At 51.0% G+C, this 26,667-nt stretch overlaps 1 protein-coding gene across 1 annotated transcript in view; it reads right to left on the reverse strand.

Moving 5' to 3' along the window:
• ZMAT5 (zinc finger matrin-type 5) overlaps positions 1 to 26,667 on the reverse strand; it is a 34,510-nt gene that overhangs the window by 6,647 nt on the left and 1,196 nt on the right. The window contains exons 2-5 of the mRNA XM_023190756.1: positions 8,949 to 9,101; positions 2,649 to 2,711; positions 867 to 947; positions 59 to 170 (exon numbers count right to left, since the gene is read on the reverse strand). Of these exons, the coding sequence (XP_023046524.1) occupies positions 59 to 170; positions 867 to 947; positions 2,649 to 2,711; positions 8,949 to 9,075 (383 nt within the window). The 5' untranslated portion in view covers positions 9,076 to 9,101. The remainder of the gene's footprint in view (positions 1 to 58; positions 171 to 866; positions 948 to 2,648; positions 2,712 to 8,948; positions 9,102 to 26,667) is intronic.

Genomic DNA, 26,667 nt, shown 5'->3' on the forward strand with positions numbered 1-26,667 from the left:
GGCAGGCTGGGGTCTTGCCCCCGAGGGCACTGAGGGAGGGAATCCTGGGGACCTGTACCTGCTGCTTGGGGCTGAGCTCAGCCGCTTGGCTCTCTTCTCCAGCCAGTCCTCCAGATGGCCCTCGGGGAGCTCGGGAGCATCTAGCAGCCACTCCCTGGCTCGCCTCTCCTCTGTGGGGACAGGGAGACAAAGGCAAGTGAGGGGTACACGCCTGCCTGCCAGAACCCTACCCTCCCACAAAGCAGAAGCAACTGGTAGGCCCTGAGCAAGCCCTGGGAAGTTGCAGCAACCTTCCAGGAAGATGCACCTGGACCACTTCTCCAGGCCATCTGCACACGAGGGCCCAGCATTCGGCCTCGCTCTAACTAGAGGAGTGAATTTCCCAAAGGCGAGATGTCAGCTTCCATGGAAGCTGAACTTGCCCCTTCCTGGAATCACCAGGCTGTGAGACTCCAGAGGGCAGGGAAGGTGTGTTCCTAAACTCCTTGTTCCCAGACTGTCGTAAGAGGTCTGCTTGGTGCCACGTGGAGACTGGGTATGCTGCCTGATTGAGGGAGGGATGGGGTGTATCTGCCAGTGACTGCTGGGCTGGCCACAGGGTCCAGGTGGGGCTGAGGTGCACCTTCAGGCTCCTGGACAGGAAGCCACGCAGGCTCGCTATCAGGGTACACAGGCCTGCCTTCTCCACTCATGCTGAGGCTGTTCCTGACACCTGGCCCAAACCAGGGGCTCAGGGCTCCCCATCACCCTGGGCAGCCCTTGGCTGCCAATGACGGGGAGATGGGGAGGCACAGGCCAGCTTCCCCGGTCTCAGAGCCCACATGCCCTAGCACCCCACTCTTAGCCCAGGGCATCCCGAGACGTACCCTCCACCTGGATGCTCAGCTCCTGCAGGTCTCGCTCTGACATGTGGGAAAATCTGCAGTTGGAGCCAAAGTCGCACTGGCCTGCAGCAGGAAAACAGAGTTACTCGCTGCTTGGGAGGGGCTCCCCATGGGGGCTGAGGGGTGCCCTGGTGAGGGGCCCCAGAATCTTAAGGGCAGGACAGGACTTCAGGGCCTAAACAGTAGCAACCCTGATCCTGGACAGAAAATGGAATCTCTTTGGCCCTGCCCACTCAGCAGCCAGAGCAACCTCTCACCCATCATGCCACATGCTCACGACCCTTCTCCAGCTGCCCCTGGTGCTGGGGATCACTGCCAACTGAAGCGTGTCATGAGTGGGCCTCGCAAGCCTCTGCAGCCTCTCTGCCACCAGCCCTCCCAGCCCTGCCTCAATGAACTACATATGGGTTCCTGAAAGGGCCATGCTTCCTTTATCCCCTCCAAGCCGCAGCACGTGCTATGCCCAGCCTAGTATTCTGCCTGCCTACCTGGCTCACGGGAGCAGTTGGACTGCTCCTTAGAAAGGCTTCAGTGGCAGCTTTGCCAAGGAGGCACCAAAATCTGGGGTGGCTTCCCCTCTCTCAACCAAGGAGACCAAAATGTATGTCGAGATACTGGGAGGCTGGAGGTGTCTCAAGCCAGGGTAACCTAGCAGTGACATATTCACATCAAGGCAAAGTCTGTGGGGAAGCCCCTGATCTGCAGGCTTGGTGCCCATCCTAGGGGAGCTTGGACATTTACCCAGTTTCCCTAGTTCAGCTGAAGCACCTCTCCCCAGTGCTAAGCTCCCTTACAAACCATATGAATCATCATAGTTTTCCTCTTTGCCATGGCTACCAGGAAGCTCAGAGTCAAACCCTTAGAGAATACATAGGACCTCAAGGGCACGCATGGAGGAGACTATTCTCTTGGTTTTCTTATTTTTCCTACCCTTATTTTTATCTGTTTTTGGTTCATTCACTTACTGAGGTTTTTATCTCTTGCTCTCTCTCTTTTTCTTTTTTTAAAGAGACAGGGTCCTCACTCTGTTGCCCAGGCGGGAGTGTAGTGGTGCAATCACATCTCACTGCAGCCTTGAACTCCTGGGCTCAAGAGATTCTCCTGCCTCAACCTCCCTAGTAGCTGGGACTATCAACGTGTGCTACCATGCCCAGCTAATTAAAACAAAATTTTTTTTTGGTAGAGATGGGGTCTTGCTATGTTCCCCAGGCTGGTCTCAAACTTCTGGCCTCAAGCATTCCTCCTACCTCAGCCTCCCAAGTACTAGGATTACAAGCGTGAGCCACCATGCTTGGCCCTTTATCTCTCTGACCTATATGCATCTCTAGTAGCTGAGTATTGAGCAGTCAGATCTACACCTAGCATCCTTGGTTCTGATCCTGAACTTCCTCAGATCATCAACCCTGTTACTCTCTGAGGTTCTGCCTGCTGGGAAGGAGGCCAGGCTCCCAGGCTAACTTAATTAACAAGTCTATTCCACCCATAAGTGTCTCTTGGATTTACTTGTAATCTCCCATGGCTTGCTTGTTCTAGATGAGATGATACAATCACATTCTAGATCTGAAGAGCTGAGGACCAGTCTCTAGGAGGTCCTAAGACATAACACCTGGGAAGGCCCTGACTGGCCAGTCAGCTGGAGCCACCGCTGCAAAGTGGGCTTGGGATGGTGGCCCAGGTCAGGGAAGACACTCTGCAGAGGTCCAAGTGGGCCAGGTTGGACATCGCAGGTCCTCGCAGGGACCTGAGCTGTGCAGAGCATTTTACCTGTCAGTAGAAACTTCCTGCAGGGCCGCTTGTTCTGCTCATCCAGCAAGATGGCAGCTGCATCTGCGAGAGAAGAGAGGGACGGGATTCAGACGGTTCAGGCTCTACCAAGGGAGGCGGGAGGTGGAAGCCACAGGGACATGGACTCTTTATCCAGACATAGCTGTGCAGAAAGGATAGTTTCCTATCCACGGAGGAGTGGAAGCAGGAGATGACCACAGGTGGGAGTCCTGCCTGGGCAGATGGATCCAAGCTGCAGGTGACCTCAACCCCTCCCACCCCAAGTAGGACTGGCCAAAGGCAAGGACCAGGTTTCTTTTTTTTTTTTTTTTTTTTGAGACGGAGTCTGGCTCTGTCACCCAGGCTGGAGTGCAGTGGCCGGATCTCAGCTCACTGCAAGCTCCTCCTCTCGGGTTTACGCCATTCTCCTCCCTCAGCCTCTGGAGTAGCTGGGACTACAGGCGCCCACCACCTCGCCCGGCTAGTTTTTTTTTTTTTTTTGTATTTTTTAGTAGAGACGGGGTTTCACCGTGTTAGCCAGGATGGTCTCGATCTCCTGACCTCGTGATCCGCCCGTCTCGGCCTCCCGAAGTGCTGGGATTACAGGCTTGAGCCACCGCGCCCGGCCAAGGACCAGGTTTCATGCCAGAGGTTCTCAACTTGGCACAAGGGAGTCACCTGGGAAGTCTGGGGACTTCGGGATTTTTGTTTTTTAGAGACAGGGTCTCACCCAGGCTGGAGTGCAGTGGTGCAATCATGGCTTACTGCAGCCACTACCTCCTGGGCTCAAGTGATCCTTCTCCGATCTCGGCCGCCCAAGTAGGTAGGACTACAGCTGTGCGCCACCATGCCTGGCTAATATTTTCTATCTTTTAGTAGAGCTGGTGTCTCATTATGTTGCCCCGGTTGGTCTTGAACTCCTGGGCTCACATGATCCTCCCATTTTGGCCTCCAAAAGTGCTGGGAATACAGGTGTGAGCCACTGGACCCAGCCTGGAGGTATCATACTTTTAAAAAATCCTGGCCCTATGGAACTTCTCATTATTATCTTTGCAACTTCCTGTGAATCCATCATTATTTGAAAATAAAATGCTAAAAAAATTTACATAAATCCTAGTGCCCAGGAAGCCCATCGGCTAATCCCAGGATTCAGGCATTGCTCCACAGGCAAGACTGCAATCCCTGGCTTCTGTCTTCCCTCCTTCCGCCAGCTGTAGGGTGCTCAGGGCCAGACCAGTCACTGCCCTGGACAGGACTTCCGGCAGTCATTCTGTAGCATCGGCAATTACTCTGATCCTAACCTTAACCCTAGTTTCCTCTGATTTTTCCTATTTTTCTTTTCTTTTTTTGAGACAAGGTCTCACTCTGTCACCCAGGCTGGAATGCAGTGGCACAATCTCAGCTCCCTGCAGCCTCGACCTTCCTGGACTCAGGTGATCCTTCCCTCCCAGCCTCCCGAGTAGCTGGGACTACAGGCGACCGCCACCACGCCCGGCTAATTTTTTTATTTTTTGTAGAGATGGGGTTTTGCCACGTTACCCAGGCTGGTCTCAAACTCCTGGGCTCAAGTGATCCTCCCCACTTGGCCTCCCAAAGTGCTGGGATTACAGGCATGAGCCACCGTGCCCAGCCTATCTTTACTTTCATCATATAGTTATGGTTTTAAATTTGCTTCTTGATAGGCAAGCTATTAATCAGTCAAAATCTGTAAGAAAGTAGGGTACCTGAGGGTGGTATCCTGACTCAGGAGCCCTTATATCCACCCCAGGGGAGGGGAGCGGCCAGGCCTGGGCTGGACATTCACCCACCACCTTTTCTAGAGGCCAAGGAAACACCACGGGCTTCAGAGTCCGGGAAACCTGAGCTCTAATCCTAACAACATAAGACCACATGCAAGCTGTATAATCTCCAAGTCTCAGTTTCCCCATATGTCAAATGGGAGGACAGTTCCCACCTGGCAGGGCTGCTATGAAAATGTCATCAGATAATGAATGGAGAGTGCTTTGCAGAGGAGGCCCATGGTTCCCAACCCTGGTGGCACATGAGAATCACTAGGAAAATGACCAGGTCTGCCTCTGGGGCCAGCAGTGGCCTCAGCACCATGTTCTCCAGGTATGCGGCCAAGACTGGATGAGTACACAGCAAATGGTAGCAATTCTTCACTTTTTCCTCACAAACCCTCTGAACAGCGCAAATATCCCCATTTTGCAGAGGGGAAAACGGAGGTTCAGACAGGGGAAGTGATTCGCCAAGGGCAGGTGGTGGCTGTGAGCGTGTGGTTTGCTGGGATAGGGAGTTGGTTATCAGAGAACTCATGCCAGGGGGACCAGCAGGGTGGGGAGGGTCCATCTGTCAGTGCTGGGCTTGTCAGACTCAGTGCACCCAGCTGGTGCTGCAGACACCACTGCCCGCCCTTCCCTGAGGGGGTAGGCTAGTGGAGGGCATGTGGACATTGCCCTGGAACCCCCTGAGGCTGTGACGGCTGAGGCTGGCAGCAGGGCTGAGCCTGAGTCCTGGACAAGGGTCTCTGCCAGGTGGCTTGGCGTGGGAGTATTCCAGGCTGCCTGCATCTGCTCAGTAGTTCCCGACCCCAGCCACACATCAGAATCACCAGGCAGTTTTTAAAGTACATGGACACCCAGCCCCAGCCCTCCCAGGTTCTGCTTTAATTCATTGAAAGGGAGGGCATCAGAATCATTTAAATCTCCTCAGTGACTCTGAAGTGTACTCAGGGTTGAGAATCCCTGGCCCAGGCCCTGCACGAGGAAGCCCGTGCTCTGGCAACGGGTATTCAAGGCCCCTCATGATCTGACCCTATGGGTCCTTCTTGCTTCATCTCCCAGAATTAACAGCTGCCCCTGGTGCCCCATGTTTCTTTGCTCATTCACTTAGACATTCATCTGCCAAACATTCACTGAGCATGTCCTGTGTGCCAGGCACCAGGCCAGGCTGAGGATTTAAGTGGAGAACAAGTCGGAGCTGGTCCTTCCTTCTGGTCCAACAGTCACACTAATCCCCATGGATGTAAGCGGGGTAAACATCTAGTGTGTAGCCAAATGACCTGACCCGTTCTAGGGGTCGGGGAGGATGTCCCTGAGGATTTGCTGCCTGACTTGAGTTCTGAGGTGGGGGCGCCTAGCTTGGGGCAGGGAGGACAGCAGGAAGGGCATGTCTGCAGAGGGGACAGCTTATGCCCAGCAGATGCAGTGGCCAGGGTGGCTGCAGCTGGGAGGGAGAGGCTGGCAGGACAGGGGCTTTGCCCAGAACACACCATCGTAATTGGGCACAAGCTTGCTAAGGAGAGGGGCCCTATTTTATCCACCTTTGAATCTTCAGAGCCTGCCTGGGAGCCGAGGATACGCTGAATGAATGAGCCGTGAGATGAAGGCCAGAGGGAATCCTTTTGAGGACCCACAGGCACCGTGCCTACTTAAGCCCTTAAGTGCCATGCGGTCATCAGGAGGTTACTGAGCCCCGGTCATAGCCCTGGGAGGTGGGGACTGTTGTAGCTGTTTTACACATGACAAAATGAGAGCCACAGTGTGATGAGTGACACCTGGGGACTGGTGCCCTGCACCTGACCACGGCAGATGGATCACCAGCCTCTCTGAGGGCTAAGGGATGTGCCCCAGGCCGCGAAGCTGGGAGCAGAGCTGAAGTCAAGTTCAGTCACACAGCATATCTTCAAGTCCCTGTGGTTGCTCAGGGTGAGCAGAAGCCCTGGGGCAGCCTCCTGAGGAAGTGGAAAGACGTCATGTGCCAGCTCTGCCCCTAGTAGCTGGGGACCCAAGGCGAGGGAACCCACTGCTCTGGATTTTATTTCATTTATTACTATTTTTTTTTGAGACAGGGTCCCACTCTGTTGCCGAGGCTGGAGTGCAGTGGTGCGATCTCAGCTTGCTGCAGCCTCTACCTCTTGGGGTCAAGTGATCCTCCTACCTCAGCCTCCTGAGCAACTGGGACCACAGGAATGGGCCACCACGCCTGGCTAATTTTTTTATTTTTGTTTTTATTTTTTATTATTTGGAGATGGAGTCTTGCTCTCTTGCCCAGGCTGGAGTACAGTGGTGTGATTGCAGTTCACTGCAAGTTCCACCTCCCAGGTTCAAGCAATTCTCCTGCCTTAGCCTCCCAAGTAGCTGGGATTACAGGAACCCACCACCACACCCGGCTAATGTTTATATTTTTAGCAGAGACAGGGTTTCATCAGGTTGGCCAGGCCAACCTGACCTCAGGTGATCCACCCGCCTCAGCCTCCCAAAGTGCTGGGATTACAGGTGTGAGCCACGGAATCTGGCCAAATTTTTTTATTTTAATAGAGATGGGGTTTCACCATGTTGCCCAGGCTAGTCTTGAACTTCTGGACTCAAGCGATCCTCCCATCTCAGCCTCCCAAAATGCTGGGATTACAGGTGTGAACCACTGCACCCGGCCTGCTCTGGATTTTGAAGTCATCACCTGTAACTGGGGATGCCTGGACTGGCCTGGCCTGCCCAGCCTCTTACAGAGCTGTTCTAAGGACTGAATGTGTTGGGGATGTGAGGACGCTGAGAACGCAGGAGCCCTGGGGGACTCCTGTCGCCTGCTGCTTCATCTTTTCTGTAAGTGACACAGGGACCTCTGCCAATCAGCCCTGGACCCCAGAATCCAGCTGTTTACAGCTGAGAATCTGGGACTAGGTGATCTTGGCCCAGCTCCTTCCAGATCACAGCCCACAATGGATTTGCACAACAGAGAGAGCGTTAGCGTAACACTAGGGTTAGAGGCCTCCTAGGTACCTAGGAGACCCCACTGCCCATGAATTTTCCTGTGGCCTTCCAACCACAGCCACGCCTGGCCTGCTGAGCGGCCTGGCCACCCCCTCACTTGAACCTCTGAGACTCAGCTCCCTCATGTGAAATGCGGAAGTCTGGGAAGCCTTTAGCAACACCATGTCTAGTCCCCAGACCTGCCTCTGGGGAGGGGATGGGGTTGGGGAATCAGTGGTTTTAACCTAAAGGTCTCCAGATGATCCTAACCTGCAGCCAGAGTTAAGAATCACTGCCCTAGAGAGTTACCCAGAAAACAAATGACGAACTATGAAAAGCACCCGGCCTGTAGCAGGCACTCGATCCATGCTCATTCCCTGTTTGTGAACTCTCAGTTTCAGGCCGCTTTTTTTTGAGACAGGGTCTCACAATGTTGCCCAGGCTGCTCTTGACCTCCTGGGCTCAAACAATCCTCGCACCTCAGTGTCCCAAAGTGCTAGGATTACAGGTGAAAGCCACCACACCTAGCCCCAACCAGAAACTCTCTCTCCACTTCTCCTCCCTTCTTGGCTGCTGGATTTGGTTCCTTCTTTAGAGGCCCTATCCCAGAATCCTGCTCACCAACCTACAGGGCATTGGCCCCACTCTGGCTCATTCCAGGAGCTCTCGGCCCACCCTCGCCCCACCACTAAGTGCCCATACCTCTCAACTTGGCTCCTGCCAGTCATGCCCTGGATCCTCCCTGGCTGGTCCTCAGGGTGAATGTCTAATAACAGCCATGCAATAGCACAACTCCCCTCTCTGGGCACCTCCCGGGAAACAGGCCCCGTGCTAGGCACTTCTGACCTTAGCTCATTCACCCCAATTGTTCCTGCTCTGAGAGGCCTTTCTCAGAAGAGCCTGCCCCCCTTCTGCAACTGGGTTATTCACCCAACTGTAGCCAGTCATTCAACTGCCACTGACCGCACCCAACTGCTCCCCACGAAGCAGTCTGTGCTATCAAGGTAGGTCTGGGCACGGCAGCTAAAGCCCTTCAAAGGCTGCTCTCTGCCCTTGGAACAGGGATTCCCCCCCTCCACCCCCTGCTTACGACGGCCTCCACAGGCTTGGAAGATTCCTGTCCCAGAGCCAGCTTGAGCCCCACCATTCTCCCCTGGCCTGCTCCGCCCAGCCACACCCTCTCCCTCCTGCTCCGAGAACCCTGGTGCTGGACTCAGGGCTGCCTGCTTCTCTGCACACCCTCCACCCAGAACCATGTGGCTGGCCTTCCCCTATTTCAGCTGTTGGCTCAAACATCACCTCCTTCTAGGGCCTTCTTCCTGTCCACAGAGCGTGGCAGGTGCCTGGAGCACACAGCCTTCAGTCAGGGTTGCTGGGGAAAGAGCTCACCTACCAGCCTGCTCCTTTGAGGGTCCAGTGGCCCAGGCCTCCCTCTCTTTTGATCCTCAAAGAGCCCAGACCTAGACTGTCACTGACCCACGGGGGTCTTTGAAGATAAGAAAGATCAGAGAGCAGGGCTCCAGGAGCCCAGCCCCCAGCCAGCGGCACCCACCTCGGAACATGTCGTACCAGACCTTCTTGGCCTTGAGGTGCTGCAGCCCGTTCAGGTGCTTCTTGCGGTTGTGGAGGTTGTCCTGGAAGGAGCGGTCGCAGTAGTCACAGAAGTATCGCTTCCCCATGGCCACTCAGAGCAGGTGTTTGCTGCCTAGGAAGCCACAAAGAGCTCAGATCAGAGCATTGGAGAAAACATACCCCTCACCAGCCCCCCGAATCCTTCCTGAGGACCAGGCCTGAGCCCAGGCTTTACTCACATGCACCCCGCCCCATTAGGAGTGTCAAGCTGATGAGTATGGCCTAAGAGGCCTCATGCCAGAGGGATCTGTTAACCATTCTGATGCCCAGCCTGCAACTCAGACCAGTTAAAGCAGAACCTCAGTGGGTGAGACCTGGGCACTGTTTTTGTTTTTTTGAGAGGGTCTTGCTCTGTCATCCAGGCTGGAGTGCAGGGGTGCAAACACAGCTCACTGCAGCCCCGACCTCCTGGGTTCAAGCAATCTTCCTGTCTCAGTCTCTCAAACTGCTGGGATTACAGGCGTAAGCCACTGTGCCTGGCTGCTATTTGGTATTGTTTAAAGTCTATCAGGTAATTCTAACATGTAAGTAGGCTGAAGGACTGCCACCTTATACCCTGTGGCTGGCCTCCCTTGTCTCCTACCACACAGAGTTTTCTATGTTTGAGACAGAGTCTCACTCTGTCACCCAGGATGGAGTGCAGTGGTGCGACCACGGCTTACTGTAGCTTTAACCTTCTGGGCTCAAGTGATCCTCCCGCCTCAGCCTCCCGAGTAGCTGGGACTACAGGTGCGTGTCATCATGCCTAACTTAAAAAAACAATTTTTTTGTAGAGATGGGGTCCCGGTATGTTGCAGAGGCTGGTCTCCTGGGCTCAAGTGTCCTCCCGCCTTGGCCTCCCAAAGTGCTGGGATTACAGGTGTGAGCCACCACCCCACCCCCTACCGTACCTCTGACCTCCACATTTGCAACATATAGGCCACACCAGCCTCCCCTTTGCTCCTCACACATGCCAGGCACATGGCCACCTCCTGGCCTTTGCACCCGAGGCTCCCCAAGGAGGGGTGTGCCCTCCTGCAAACACCCGCCTCACTTCCCCTCTTGACCCCTTCCATCTTTGCTCCAATGCTACTTTATTCAAGAGGGCAGAATCTTCCACTTAACTTCCTCCACTCCCTGCTTTATTTTCCCTCATAGCATGTATCACCCTTTGATACCGTTAGGCTTTGTATCCCCACCCAAATCTCATCTTGAATTGAAATCCCAATAATCCCCACGTGTCAAGGGAGAGACCAGGTGGAGGTAACTGACATGAGGGTGGTTTCCCCCTTGCTGTTCTCATGACAGTGAAGAGTTCTCACAGGATCTGCTGCTTTTATAAGGGGCTCTTCCCGCTTTGCTCAGCATTTCTCTCTCCTGCTGCCTTATGAAGAAGGTGCCTGCCTCCCTTTTCCCTCCTGCCATGATTGTAGGTTTCCTGAGACCTTCCCAGCCATGCGGAACTGTGAGTCACTTAAACCTCTTTCCTTTGTCAATTACCCAGTCTGCGGTATTTCCTTATAGCAATGTGGGAAGGGACTAATACACCTTTCATGCAATAAGTTACTTATTATGTTTATTGTCTTTCTCCCCCAGTAAGACTATAAACCCGCGAGGGCAGGTTTGTGTTTTGTTTACTGCTGGAGCCCCAGCATCTAAAATAGTGCACACTGCAGAGTAGGCATTGAAGTACTTGTTAAATGAATCAATTTCCATTTTCCCTTTGGGAAAACTGAGGTTCAGAGAGGAGGTGTGATTCCTCCTGATAAGCAGAAGGCAAACCAGGTCTCCCAATGTCACACTGCCGGGTATCCTCTCTTCCACAGCCAGTTCAAGGCTTAGAGAAGCCAGAGGGCTCAGGCAGTAAATGCCGACAGCTTCCCAAGGAGATCACTAAATTATCAGGTGGCAGATCTGAATCCAGTCATAGAGGGAAATGAAAACATTTTGGGGTCTTAAGACCCCTCAGCCGTGGTGACCACAGCCACCACTCCTGACCCAGGAGATCTGCAGCCCAAGGTGGGTGGCAATTCAATGACTCTCGCGGCCAGCCCTTGGGTCCGCGAGTTTGGTGCTGCAAGACAGGAGGACAGACGGGTCCACTTGGGGCTGCCAAGGGGGATCTGCCAAGGCTGAGCCCAGACCAACTGCTCACCCTGTGGTCAGACCCCTCGCTTCACAGAACAGGTTCCTGAGGCCCAGGTGAGGAAGAGAAATGATCTCCCCCAGGTCACAAGGTAGCTATCGGGGCTGGCAGCCAAAGCCCCAGACTCCCAGGACCTGAGCACCACAGTGGACTGATGGGAGAACACAGCTCAGGAGGAGGAGACTGCAGAGAGATGCACAGACAGTCCCAGCAGCCAAGCCGGTTGATGGAGAAAGCCACTCTTGCAGCAGACAGGGACAGCAACCATTAAGTCAGGGGCTGTAATGGGATCAGGAATAGCCAGTCATTCAAAATGAAAACATATAAAACCTCTCTTCTCCCATTACTGCAGAGAGACCGTGTTTCAGACACACACACTTGATATATTAAATTTGGCAGCTCTAATACACCCCGTCTTGCCAATAAACTTATAGGAATTGGATTGAAATTGTAAGAGATGAACGTTTAACGGCCGAGTGCTAAACTAAGCCATTCAGAAAGCTTGAAGCTCCAAGAAGCTGCTGGCGCCGGAGAGTAATGGGGAAGGGAGGGGACGGGGAGGGCGGTTCTCTGACAGACTGGAACAGAACCGTGGCTCTGCAGCCTACTTAGCTGGACAAAACCACACAGGCATTGCTGCCTGTGTGACCTTGGGCAAGTCACTTCCCGTCTCTAGGCCTCTACTTCCGCCGTGGGAATATGAGGCAATGGCTGCTTGCTCAGGAAGTGGTACAGAGAAGTTTGCTAATGCAAATGGTGAAAAAGATGCTGATAATGTCTGGCATTAAGCAAGTGCTCAATAAATGTTACCTATTATTAGGGCTAGTGGTTTACTGAATACCTACTATGTGCTGGCCCTAAGCTGAAAGTTCTATATGCATCATCTCATTTAATCCCCAGGACAACCTGTCGGGTAGGGCCTGTTATGCATTTTTAGATGGGGGAACTGAGGTTCCAGAAATGAAGTGACTTAGCCAAGGTCACACTGCTAGGAAGAAGCCCAGTTGGGCTTGGAATCCAGGTATCAGGCCTCTAGGGTCCCCACTCCTAATCACATAATGAATGTCTCCTCCTTAATCCCAGCACTTTGGGAGGCTGAGACAGGTGGATTGCTTGAGTCCAGGAGTTCGAGACCAGCCTGAGGGAAATCGCATCTGCACAAAAAATGCAAAAAATAGCTGAGCATGGTGGAGCATGCCTGTAGTCCCAGCTACTCAGGAAGTGAGGCAGGAGGATGGCTTGAGCCCAGGAGGCAGAGGCTGCAGACAGCTGAGATTGAGCCATTGTACTTTGGCCTGGACAACAGAACAAGATCCCCAGCCAAAAAAAAAAAAAAACCGGCTCCTTCCAACAAATCATACTAATGACAATTTTCCAATTTTCCTTTATTAACCACTAACTATACCCTAGGACCATGCTAGCCCCTCAAACCCCAAGAGTTGTGGATTATAATCTCACTCATGAATGAGGAAACTGAGGCTCAGACAGGTGCCACGAGGGACCCCAGCTCACACATGTAGGAAGGGCAGAGCAGGCCTCAGGGTTCCTGCGCTCAGGTCTGCCAGGAAAGCCTGTGTTCATGCTGCAGTGCTAGCTGTCCCAAACACCAGCCCACCAGGAAACTGGACCACAGGCTCCTCCTGTGGGTCTGCCTCCCCAGCCACACTCTGACCCAAATGGTAAGCCCCTTCGGTGGGCTGTATGTGTGTGTATATGTGTGGGTGTTCGCGTTCCCCCCCCAATCCCCTCCACTCCACAGGGGGCAAACCAGCTAATGGTTCCATCCACTTCATCACCTGGTCAGCCTCAGTTCAGGGCCATGGCTGCCCACCCATGCCCTCCTCTGCCCATCCATCATCTAGCACATGGGAAGTGCTTGGCCATCCTGGACGGGTCAACAGGACCCCACATTCTAGTCCCAGCTCTGCCACGTGGCTCAGTCTGTGACTCAGCCACCTGTCGTCTCTGGGCCTCAGTTTCCCCATGTGGGAAGCGGCAGGACCAGGTGATCTCTAAAGGCCTCCCTGGTTCTAATATCCAGTGATCAGATGAGAAGATGCCCACAACAATGCTTTTTTTTAAAAATTTAAAAAATGGTCTTGCCGTGTCGCCCAGGTTGGTCTCAAACTCCTGAGCTCAAGTGATCCTCCCATCGCTGCCTCCCGTAGTGCTGGGATTACAGTCGCAAGCCACCGTGCCCGGCCGGCAATGCTTTCTATCTACCTGTCACAGACACGTGCGCAGTGTCAGGCCAGGGAGACCGGCGGTCAGCACAGTCCCTCTGAGACAGGAAAGCATTCTCACTGAGCACCGCCTGGGCGGGCCCCTCCCTGACCCTCTCGCCCTGAGAAGCAGGTCACAGCACCCCCATCTCACCTCCGAGAGCGGGATACCCAGCTTGGGGACAGCACTGAACACCAGGACCGGCTACCTCTGCACTTCCGTGCCTGGGGAGGCTGTCCGGGGACAGGGTTAAGAGCTGTCTCTGGAGTCAGATGTCAGGGCTAACATCCAGTCACCACTGCTTCCTAATTTTCTCACTTGGTGATCCTGGCATTTCTGACCTTGTTTTCTTGCTATGAAAACTGGGATAATAACAGTGTTCAGGCCGGGCGCTGTGGCTCACGCCTGTAATCCCAGCACTTTGGGGGCTGAGAAGGGTGGATCGCGAGGTCAGGAGTTAGAGACCAGCTTGGCCAACATAGTGAAACCCTGTCTCTACTAAAAATACAAAAATTAGCTGGACACGGTGGTAGGTGCCTGTAGTCCCAGCTACTCAGGAGGCTAAGGCAGGAGAATCGCTTGAACCCGGGAGGCAGGGGTTGCAGTGAGCAGAGATCACACCACTGCCCCAGCCTGAGACTTCATCTCAAAAAAAAAAAAAAAGAGCCGGGTGTGGTGGCACGGACCTGTAATCCCAGCTACTCGGGAGGCTGAGGCAGGAGAATCACTTGAATCCGGGAGGCAGACAGAGGTTGCAGTGAGCCAAGATCGCACCACTGCACTCCAGCCTGGGTGACAGAGTGAGACTCCCTCTCAAGAAAAGCAAAAAAATAAAAAAACCCAACAAAACAAAAAAGAATCAGCTGTGCAGATCCCCTACTGCCCAGGGATGGCATTGGGGTAAGGGGGCACACATTCCACCTACTTCACAGGCCTGTCCCCACAGGCATGTGACTGAGGCCACATTCCTAGACAGAGGCTGGCCTTCAACAAGATGACCTCGCTCAGGTGTAAAATTCTAGAGCTCCTGAACCAAATGCCTCCCGCTCTGATGCCTTTGCCCATGTTAGGATAGGGTTCAACTTGCAGAATCCTCTGGACACATGCAGCGCCCTGCCAGACACACAACTTGGCAAGCAGAATGCTGGCTGGAGTTCAGCTCCAGTTCACCCCTCAGCCAGGTGGCCTTGCACAAGGTGCAACCTGCACCACCGTACTTGGCAGCCAAGGCGGGGGTCAGGGACGGGGGAGGGAGGGGACAGCTGGAGTGTCTCTAAACAGCGCCCAGACACCAGCACGGGGTGCTGACTAAGCTGGCCCCCTCTGCTGTGATTCATCCCCATCCTCTGAGGGTGGCACGCACAGCAGAGTGTGAGCGAGGTCCCGTCCGGAACACAGAACCATCCGGCCTCACTCCCTGCCAGAAACACAGGTGGTGCCATCCACCCACTCCCAGGGACCAGATGCATGGCTGCAAAGGCATCTGCTGGATCCCCGGAGCATTGGCTCCGGGGCGACAGTGCTGGCTCCTCGTGGCCAAGGGGCAGCGGGCAAGGCTAGTGGGACAACCTCTGGGTCACATGGGTCACATCTGAATTCCAGCTCTGCCGCTTATAAGCTGGGTGACCCCTGGGAAGTCATTTCATCTCTGTGGATCTATCCTTAGCTATAAAATATGGATCCCACAGCTGCTGAGATTTACCGAGGCAGTAGTACATTAAGATGCCTAGTAGCCAGCTGCAATGGCTCAGGCCTGTAATCCCAACATGTTGGGAGGCCGAGGTGGGAGGATCACTGGAGCCCAGGAGCTCCAGACCAGCCTGAACAACATGGGCAGACCCCATTTCTACAGAAAGAAAAAAAAAAATTAGGCAGGCATGGTGGTGCACACCTGTAGTCCAAGCTATTTGAGAGGCTGAGGTGGGAGGATAGCTTGAGCCCAAGGAGGTCAAGGCTCCAGTGAGCTGAGATTGCACCACTACACTCCAGCCTACGTGACAAAGACCTTGTCTCAAACAAAGAAAAAAAGGTGCCTAGCATACATTTCCCGTTCAATAACGGAGGCTGTTACTGTTGTTACTATTATCATTCAGGTTGCCCATCCCCTGGCCCTCTAAGTGAACACACTCTGAATCCTGCTTTAAAACCGCAGTCAAGGCTGGGCACGGTGGCTCATGTCTGTAATCCCAGCACTTTGGGAGGTGGGTGGATCACCTGAGATCAGGAGTTTGAGATCAGCCTGACCAACATGGTGAAACCCCATTTCTACTAAAAATACAAAATTAGCCGGGCATGGTGGCACATGCCTATAATCCTAGTTACTTGGGAGGTTGAGGCAGGAGAATTGCTTGAACCCAGGAAGCAGAGGTTGCAGTGAGCCAAGATTGTGCCACTGCACTCCAGCCTGGGTGACAAAGCGAGACCTTGTCAAAAAAGACAGAAGAAAGAAAGAGAAGAAGGAAGGAAGGAAGGCAGGCAGGCAGGCAAAAACTAGTCAAGGCACTGTGGGGCGGCAGAGGGGAGAAAAGAGGCTGGGGATGGTGGGTGAGGGGTGACAGCTTCAGATCTGATTCCCGCTTGCTTGGCACTTCACTTTCATTCCCTTATTTAATCCTCCTAGAGACGCTCTGAATAGATATCAATATCAAGTGTCCATTTTGCAGACCAGAAAACAGGTTTGGGAATGCTCAGTCCTAATTTGTTCACAGGCACGGCCACAAAGACTCTAACAATAATCATAACAATGACTGTTAGTGTCGGCAACAGTAATGACACTCACATCAGTAACCAATAACAATCACGTCTCATCATCCTGAGCTGCCAGTGGGCCAGGGTGCCAGGGGCCCCCACATCCCCTCCTGTGGAGCCTTCACTGTGACACTGTGAAGCCACGTGCCCAAGGCCCCACAGCCAAGGCACACCAGAGCTGGCACGCACACTTGGGTCTGGCTGACCCCAGAGCCCACTCTCTCCCCATCCCACTATCCTGCCGTGAGGCTGTTACAGGGCAAACATTTGTGCTTCATCAATATTCTCCATTCCTTTCGTTGTGTGTGTCTCAGGTACAGACAGAGCTGGCTTTGGCACAAGGCAAGAGTAAGCCAACAGGGCCGGGATGCACACTGTAATTAGCCTGGACTTGTGCTCACCATGGGCGACCCTGAAGCTCACCTGTTATATTTTCTAATTATGGCACCTCCAGACCCCAGGTAAACAGTAAACCACAGCCAGAGGACGGTTTTATTGCACGCCCACTAGGAGCTCAGTAATGTCCCAGTGTCACATATGCCTGCCATCTGGAGTTGATGGCATCAGAACCACCCTGTGGGGGTAGCCTGCAGACTGCTGGTGCAGGACCCTGCTCCGAAGAAGTGCCAAGGAAATCCAGATGTCTTTCCTGACCGGATCCCTGTATGCTAGAGGCATCCTTGAGATCCTTGGGTGGCAGCCACACACCTTTTTCATCCCGACCTCATCCCTATGTTTGCCTCCTGCCCTCCTCTGGGGTAAGGCACATCATCTTATTCCCACAGGTCTAAGGCAGCGAGGGGCCCACCCACTGCAATTTCTAACTGGGCAGGTCTAGGACAGGGCCAGGATCTAAGAAAGCCCTGATTCAGACTCCACAGAGAAATGTGAGTCCAGGCCGGGCACGGAGGCTCGCACTTGCAATCCCAGCACTTTGGGAGGCCAAGATGGGAGGATCACTTGAGCCCAGGAGTTTAAGACCAGCCTGGGCAACATAATGAGACCCCATCTCTACAAAAATTTTTTTTTTAATTTGACCAGGCACGGTGGCTCACGCCTTTAATCCCAACACTTTGGGAGGCCGACGCAGGTGGATCACCTGAGGTCAAGAGTTCAAGGCTAACATGGTGAAACCCCATCTCTACTAAAAATACAAAAATTAGCTGGGCAGGATGGTGCATGCCTGTAATCTCAGCTAGTTGGGTGAGGTAGGAGAATCACTTGAACCTGGGAGGCGGAGGTTGCAGTGAGCCAAGATTGTGCCACTGCACTCCAGCCTGGACTATCTAAAAAAAAAAAAAAAAAATTATTTTTTAATTAAAAAGTTAGCTAGGTATGGTAACACACACCTGTAGTTCCAGCTACTTGGGAGGCTGAGGTAGAAGGATCATTTGAGCCCAGGAGTTCAAGGCTGCAGTGAGCCTCGATCACGCCAGTGCACTCCAGCCTGGACAACAGGGTGAGACCCCCATTTCAAAAAAAAAACCAAAAAACCAAAAAAAAACAAAAAACAAAAAGGACTTCACAGAAAAAAAAAAAAAAAGAAACGCTAGCCTAAGGTAGCAGATGATGGACAGAACAGAGAGGGTGAGAGCATGCTCAAGGTCACACAGAACAATCCTTTGAAGCTGTTTTTCCTTAAACACAACACTCTAATCACCAACCCAGGTCTGAATCCAACCCCTGCCACTCTCAGGTTGTGTAACTCTCAGCAAACTACTTACTTCTAAGCTTCATCTGGACGATGAGGGTAATGACTCTATTTCATAAGATTACTATGAGAATTAAATCACACGTGCTAGGTGCCTAGCACAGTGCCTGGCACGCCATTGGTGCTTCATACACGCTTGTGCATGTGGCAGCCAGCCTCCAAGCCCCCAGCAATCCTACCTTCTGACTTTCACACCTTGTGTAGTCCCCTCACAAGCCGGGTCAGGGTTGGTCTGTGTGACCAACAGAACAGAGGTGAGGGTATGCCATTGCCAAAAACAGGTTATAAAAGACACGGCAGGCAGGGCACGGTGGCTCACGCCTGTAATCCTAGCACTTTGGGAGGCCAAGGCGGGTGGATCACTTGAGGTCGAGACCAGTCTGACCAACATGGGGAAACCTTGTCTCTACTAAAATACAAAAAATTAGCCGGGTGTGGCGGCGTGCGCCTATAGTCCCAGCTACTTGGGAGGCTGAGGCAGGAGAATTGCTTGAACCTGGGAGACGGAGGTTGAAGTGAGCTGAGATCACCACTATACTCCAGCCGGGGCCACACACACACACAAAAGACACTGCCGCTTCCATCTCAGTGTCTTCTTTCTCTGATCACTTGGTCTGGCGGTAGCCAGCTGCCACACTGTGAGCAGCCCTGCAGGGTGGCCCACGTGACGACGCACTGAGACCCCCTGCTAACAGCCATGTGAATCAATTTGGAAGCAAACCCTCTGTCCCCAGTTAAGCTTTCAGATGACTGTACCCTGGCTGTTATCTTGAGTGCCACCTCCTGAGAGACTCAGCCAGAACCACTCAGCTAAGCAGTGCCCAAATTCCTGACCTTCAGAAACAGTATGAGAATAAAAGTTTGTTGCTTTAGGTTGGACGTAGTGGTTCATTCCTGTAATCCCAGCACTTTGGGAGGCCAAGACAGGAGGATTGCTTAAGTCCAGGAGTTCAAGACCAGCCTGAGCAACGTCATAAGACCCTATATCTACAAAAAGTATTTTTTTTTTTTTTTTTAAATTAGGTGGACATGGTGATGCATGCCTATAGTTTCAGTTACTTGGGTGGATGAGGTGGGAGGATTGCTTGTGCCCAGGAGATGAAGGTTGCAGTGAGCCAAGATCATGCCACTGTACTCCAGCCTGGGTGGCAGAGCAAGACCTCGTCTCAAAAAAGAAAAGAAAACTTAATAGGATTACATGCAGATTTTTTTTCATTTGATATCTATTTTTTAAAGTTTCTATATTTGGCATGTATTGTTTTAAAATTCGCAAAAAAATAAAAAATAAATTCTCTTCAAAAAAAGTGGGGGCTAGTCCGAATGCAGCGGTGTTGGTGACTAACTGATCATAACCAGATACAGATTTCTTTGTTCCTTCTCCACTCCCACTGCTTTGCTTGACTAGCCTCTAAAAAAAGAGAAAAAGAACAAGTGGGAAATTTGTAAGGCAGGGAAAAATCCTATTCCTTCTCCCTCCGGAGGCTGCCATGGAGGGTTCCAGAGACCTGGTTCACTCGGATGAACCAGCCAGGGGTGGTGAGTGGAAGAAACAGAGCAGACATTCCCCGCAGCCCCCGGATGAAAACTGACAAGGCAAACCCTGATTCCAACCAGACTTGGCCTAGCACACCCCAAGGCCTGGTGAAGGTCGGTTGAGCCTGAATCTGGGCTCCAGGGACTGCGGGCTGGAGACACAGTTTCTCAATAGATAGTTATAGGTCCCAGGAGGCCAGAGTTTCCAAATAGGAAAGGTAAAAATAGTCTGAATGAGGCTCCTGAACCAGATACTTGGACTCAAAACTGTCTCTGCCTCCCGCTTCTTCTCTCCCCAGTCTGGGCGCCAAATATCATCTGATCCTCTATCTCCACTGTCACTACTGCCCAAGACAGAACTCAGCTCCTCACCTCTGGACTCCTCACATCTGGACAGCCCACTCTGTTCACTGTATCATAAGCACCATCAGATCAACTCTTCTTAAATCATCCCTGCTCAAAATTTTCCATGGCTTCCAAATGAGAACCTTATTAAAAATGAATCTCAGCTAAATGCAGTGACTCACACCTATAATCCCAGCACTTTTGGAGGCCAAGGCGGATCAGTTGAGGTCAGGAGTTCAAGACCATCCTGGGCAACATAGTGAGACCCTGTCTCTAAAATTTTTTTTTTTTTTAATTAGCCAGTTGGGGTGTCATGTGCCTGTAGTCCTTGCTACTCGAGATGCTAAGATGGGAGGATCACTGGAGCCCAGGAGTTTGAAGTTATAGTGAGCTCTGATCATGCCACTGTACTCCAGCTTCGGCGGCAGACTGAGACCCTGTCTCGAAAAAATAAAAAATAAAAGGGGGCCGGGAGCGGTGGCTCATGTCTGTCATCCTAGCACTTTGGGAGGCTAAGGCAGGCAGATTACCGAGGTCAGGAGTTGAAGACCAGCCTAGCCAACATGGTGAAACCCTGTCTCTACTAAAAATACAAAATTAGGGCCGCGCGCGGTGGCTCAAGCCTGTAATCCTAGCACTTTGGGAGGCCGAGACGGGTGGATCACGAGGTCAGGAGATTGAGACCATCCTGGCTAACACGGTGAAACCCCGTCTCTACTAAAAAATACAAAAAACTAGCCGGGCGAGGTGGTGGGCGCCTGTAGTCCCAGCTACTCGGGAGGCTGAGGCAGGAGAATGGTATGAACCTGGGAGGCGGAGCTTACAGTGAGCCGAGATCCGGCCACTGCAGTCCAGCCTGGGCGACAGAGCAAGACTTCGTCTCAAAAAAAAAAAAAAAAAAAAAAAAAAGGCCGGGCATGGTGGCTCACGCCTGTAATCCCAGCACTTTGGGAGGCAGAGGCGGGTGGATTGCCTGAGCTCAGGAGTTCGAGACCAGCTTGGGCAACACGGTGAAACTCCAACTCTACTAAAATACAAAAAATTAGCCGGGCATGACGGCATGCACCTCTTTCTCCCTGCTACTCAAGAGGCTGAGGCAGGAGAATTTCTTGAACCCGGGAGGTGTAGGTTGCAGTGAGCCGAGATCACATCACTGCACACCAGCCTGAGCAACACAGTAAGAGTCTGTCTCAAAAAAAATAAAAATTAGCTGGACATGGTTGCAGGCGCCTGTAATCCCAGCTACTCAGGAGGCTGAGGCAGGAGAATTGCTTGAACCTGAGAAGCGGAGGTTGCAGTGAGCCGAGACTGCGCCACTGCACTCCAGCCTGAGTGACAGAGACAGACTCTTCCATCTCAAAAGAAAAAAACAATTAGTTTGGCGTGATGGTGCACACCTGTAATCCCAGTTACTTGGGAGGCTGAGGCACGAGATTGAACCTAGGAGGTGAAGGTTGCAGTGAGCCCAGATCATGCCACTGTATTCCAACCTGGGTGACAGAGCAAGACTCCGTGTCAAAAAAAAAAAAAAAAAAAAAAAAGTCTCCTGGGTCAGGTCCCCAGAAATCCTGATTTAGCAGATCTGGAGGGGGACCTAGAAACCTGCATTTTAACTAGCAAGTCTAATACCCTTTAAGAAGCAAAAGCCTGGAGGAATGAGCTTTCCCTCGAGTTCCAAATGCAGCCTCTGCTGGGGACAGTTACTCCAGGTAGACACAGCCCCCTGGACTCCTGTCCCAGCTAGAAATCAGTTCAATGAAGAATAATCTCAGGTCACTGAAGTGGTAATACAACTGCATGCTAAGCACAATTAGTTAAAGTGGATAAAGCTGTTTTCTTACTAGATAAGCGTCTTGTCACACTCCTGGAAAATTTAGAATTAAAAAATAGAAGCACAAGGGCAAATCAAATTCACTGTATTAATGTTCTTATCCTAAATTGAGTAATAATCAGTATATTTTTGGAATTAAAAAGTAGCTGTAGGTCAGGCATGGTGGCTCACGCCTGTAATCCCAGCACTTTGGGAGGCAGAGGCAGGCGGATCACAAGGTCAAGAGATCGAGCCCATCCTGGCCAACCTGGTGAAACCCTGTCTCTACTAAAAACACAAATATTAGCTGGGCTTGGTGACGTGCACCGGTAGTCCCAGCTACTCAGGAGGCTGAGGCAGGAGAATTGCTTGAACCTGGGAGGCAGAGATTGCAGTGAGCCGAGATTGCACCATTGCACTCCAGCCTGGTGACAGAGTGAAACTCCGTCTCAAAAAAAGAAAAAAAAAAGAAAAGAAAAGTAGCTGCAGACCAGGCATGGTGGCTCACACCTGTAATCCCAGCACTTTGGGAGGCAGGAGGATCACTTGAGCCCAGGAGTTCAAAACCAGCCTGAGCAACATATGGAGACCTTGTCTCTACAAATAATTTTTTAAAAATTAGCCAGACGTGGTGGTGCAGGCTCGGGCCTGTGGTCCCAGCTACTGCTCAAGAGGTTGAGTTAGGAGGATCACTTGAGCCTGGGGAGATGGAGGCTGCAGCGAGCCAAGATTGTACCACTGCACTCCAGCCTGGGTGAGAGAGTGAGATATTGTCTCAAAACAATCCTACTAGAACTCTGCATGTGAAGGATCTAGGTTATGTGCTCCTCATGAGAATCTAATGCCTAAAACAAAAAAAGTATCTGTAATATTGAAAAATAATGTGATATGTTTAGTGTCTAACAGATAAGCTTTGTGATTCCTATTTAAAACACAGAAGTTAAAATATAGAGTTAGTAAGTGATAAAATATATGTCAGTAATTGATATTAGAGTTGTGATTTTAGATTGAGAGGTTAGCAATGATTGGAAATATGAACTGCATAACAGAATTGCCTGGCGTGCTGTAAAGGCTACTAAGGGGCCCCCATATATTCCTATTTCACGTCAGAAATATAGACTGTTTTTTTGTTTTTGTTCTTTTTAGCTCCCTATACGAAGAGCTACTGACATAGAGAATTTTACTAAGTCTGTAAAAACAATTATTTACCAGAACTTGAAATTCATTATAAGTTTAATTGATTAGATTTTGTAGTAACTGTTTATTCTGGGGAAAATTGTGCTTGCTATGTTATACATATAAAGTACTTAAAAAGAAAATCAAATATATTAAATTTACAATTTAGATTTACAAATAGATTTAAATTTACAAATAGATTTAAAATGTTGGCAGGTGGCTGGGCACGGTGGCTCACGCCTGTAGTCCCAGCACTTTGGGAGACCAAGGCAGGTGGATCATGAGGTCAGGAGATTGAGACCATCTGGGCTAACATGGTGAAACCCTATCTCTTCTAAAAATACAAAAAATTGGCCAGGCTTGGTGGTGGGTACCTGTAGTCCCAGCTACTCGGGAGGCTGAGGCAGGAGAATGGCGTGAACCCAGGAGGCAGCGCTTGCAGTGAGCCAAGATTGCGCCACTGCACTCCAGCCTGGGTGACAGAGCGAGACTCTGTCTCAAAAAAAAAAAAGAAATGTTGGCAGGAATGAAATTAAGCTGTAAATAGGGATGACTGTCTTCAGAAATTTAGAATCTTCAACTTGAGTTCAAATATTAATAAAAAAAGATTAAGGTCATTTGACTTATTTTCCGATATTTATGTATTGAATAATAATTTCTAAGTTGAAATACATGGTTTAAAGCAGGGAACCCCAACCTGCAGGCCATTATTTTAGAGTAAAAATACTCTACTAAAAATACCGGTCCATGGCCTGTTAGGTGCTGGGCCGCACAGGAGGAGGTGAGTGGCAGGTGAGTGAGCGAAGCTTCATCTGTATTCACAGCCACTCCCCATTGCTCACATTACTGTCTGAGCTTGGTCTCCTGTCAGATCAGCAGCAGCATTAGATTCTCATAGGAGCACGAATCCTATTGTGAACTGCGCATGTGAGGGATCTAGGTTGCACGCTCCTTTTGAGAATCTAATGCCTGATGATCTGTCACTGTCTCCCATCACCCCCAGAGGGGACTGTCTATTTGCAGGACAACAAGCTCAGGGCTCCCACTGACTCTACATCATGGTGAGTTGTATAATTATTTCATTATATATTACAATGTAATAATAACAGAAATAAAGTGCACAATAAATATAATGCACTTGAATTATCCTGAAACCACCCCCTCCCGTACCCTGTCCGTAGAAAAATTGTCTTCCACAAAACTGGTCTCTGGTGCCAAAAAGGTTGGGGACTGCTAGTTTAAGGGAAATTAAGTTTTTTAAATGATTACCTCTGAATGAGAATTTAAAAGGTAAAATATAAAACCAAAATCCAGTACTTTGAGAGGTGGGAGCATCCCTTGTGGCCAGAGTTAGAGACCAGCCTGGGCAACGTGGCAAGACCCTCTCTCTACAAAAATTTTTTAAAAAATTAGGCTGGGTGGGAGGCTGAGACAGACAGACAGATCACCTGAGGTCAGGAGTTTGAGACCAGCCTGGCCAAGAAGTGAAAAACCCATCTCTACTAAAAATACAAAAATTAGCCAGGCATGGTGGCAGGCACCTGTAATCCCAGCTACTTGGGAGGCTGAGAAAACAGAATCGCTTGAACCCACGAGGCGGAGATTGCAGTGAGCTGAGATCGCACCACTGCACTCCAGCCTGGGCAACACAGCGAGACCCTGCCTCAAAAAATAAATAAATAAATAAAATAAAAATTAGGCTGGGGAGATGGCTCATGTCTGTAATCCCAGCACTTTGGAAGGCCAAGGTGGGTGCATCAGTTGAGCTCGGTAATTTGAGACCAGCCTGGCCAACATGGTGACACCCCTAAAATTTTTTTGTCTCTACAAAAAATATATAAGAAAACCAGAAAACCAATGAGTGAGGCATAGTGGCATGCACCTGTAGTCCCAGCTACTTGGAAGGCTGAGGTGGGAGTATCACTTGAGCCCAGGAGTTGGAGGCTGCAGTGAGCTATGATCATGCCACTACACTCCAGCCTGGGCAACAGAGTAAGACCCTTCTCAAAATAATAATAATAATAATAACGCAGCATGGTGGTGCACACCTGTAATCCCAGCTGTTTGGGAGGTTGAACCAGGTGAATTGCTTGAGCCCAGGAGTTCCAGGCTACAAGGAACTATGATTCTTACAATCAGGAATTATGTGCCACTGTACTCCAGCCTGGGAAATGGAAGGAGACCCTGTCTCTACAAAAATAAAACATAATAAAACCAAATAAAACAAGCCACACCTTTAATTCCCTGTGGTCTTCCCTACTCATTGCACCTAAAATGATTCTCTCTCCTCTGAACTTCCCATCAGCCAGATTGGTTGGACATGATCAGCAAGACCTAAGTAGTCTTCCCCTAGAGTCTCACAACTTCCTGCTCTGAGGGGCTCCCAGGATGCTTTGCAAATAGTAAAAAACCACAGTAAGGATAACTCATGGATGTAAAGCATTTCACTTTTTACCTTCTGATCCCCTAACCTGGTATTACTGTTGCTATTTACAGATGAATTACAAGATGGCCCAGAGAGTCAAAGCCTGATCAATGTCACAGAGTCAGAGGCAGAGCCAGGCCTATAATCCAATCCCTGGTTTTTGTTTGTTTGTTTTGTTTTCGTTTGAGCTCTGTCACCTAGGCTGGAGCACAGTGGCACGATCTCAGCTCGTGGCAGCCTCCACCTTCCAGGTTCAAGTGATTCTCCTGCCTCAGCTTCCCGAGTAGCTGGGATTACAAGCAGGTACCACCACACCTGGCTAATTTTGTATTTTTAGTAGAGACAGGGTTTCACCATGTTGGCCAGGCTGGTCTTGAACTCCTGACCTCAAGTGATCCACCTACCTTGGCTTCCCAAAGTGCGGGGATTACAGGTGTGAGCCACTGCGCCCGGCCCCTAGTTTGCTTTTTATAGAGACGATCTCACTGTGTGGCCCAGGCTGGTCTTCAACTCTTGGCCTCAAGTGTTCCTCCTGCCTTGGCCTCCCAAAACACTGGGATTATAGGTATGAGCCACCACGTCCAGCCCAGTCCCTGGTTTTGAATGCCACTCCTATCCGGATGACTCTTCTCAGGCTCATATCTCTCCTCTAAACTCCAGATCCGTGTCCTCATTTGCCTCTAGACACCTCCACTTGATGTCTGTGGGCCAGCTCAAATTGACATGGACAAAACAGAACTTAAGATAATTCCTGTTGATTTTAAATTGTTGAGGTCAAAACTTAGATGTCAGCTGGACGTGGTGGCTCACACCTGTAATCCCGGCACATTGGGAGACCGCAGCAGGTGCATCACTTGACACCAGGAGTTCAAGACCAGCCTGGCCAACATGGTGAAACCCTGTCTCTACTAAAAACACAAAAAAGAGCTGGGTGTGTTGCCGTCTGCTTGTAATCCCAACTACTCAGTAGGCTGAGGCATGAAAATTGCTTGAACCTGGGTGGCAGAGGTTGCAGTGAGCCGAGATGGCCACTGCACTCCAGCCTGGGCAACAGAGCGAGACTCTGTCTCAAAAAACAAACCAACAAAAAAACCACACAAAAAAACTTAGATTATCCTCCTTGATTCCTCTTTCCTGTGCACCCTACACACATCTGCTAGCTTGCTCTGTCTGCCCTACCTCCCAAATTACATCCCAAATCTGATCACTCCTCTGCTCCACACCCTAACCTAAATTACCACCCATCAGGCCAGGCGTGGTGGCTTACACCTGTAATCCCAGCACTCTGGGAGGCCAAGGTGGGAGGATTACCTGAGGTCAGAAGTTTGAGACCAGCCTGGCCAACATGGTGAAACCCCATCTCTACTAAAAAAAAAAATTAACTAGGCATGGTGGCAGGCACCTGTAATCCCAGCCACTCGGGAGGCTGAAGCAGGAGAATCACTTGAACCCGGGAGGCGGAGGTTGCAGTGAGCTGAGATAGCACCACTACGCTCCAGCCTGGGCAACAAAGCGAGACTCCATCATAAATAAATAAATAAAT

This window comes from Piliocolobus tephrosceles, chromosome 19, assembly GCF_002776525.5.
Source record: "Piliocolobus tephrosceles isolate RC106 chromosome 19, ASM277652v3, whole genome shotgun sequence".
In the NCBI taxonomy this organism is placed as follows: domain Eukaryota; kingdom Metazoa; phylum Chordata; class Mammalia; order Primates; family Cercopithecidae; genus Piliocolobus; species Piliocolobus tephrosceles.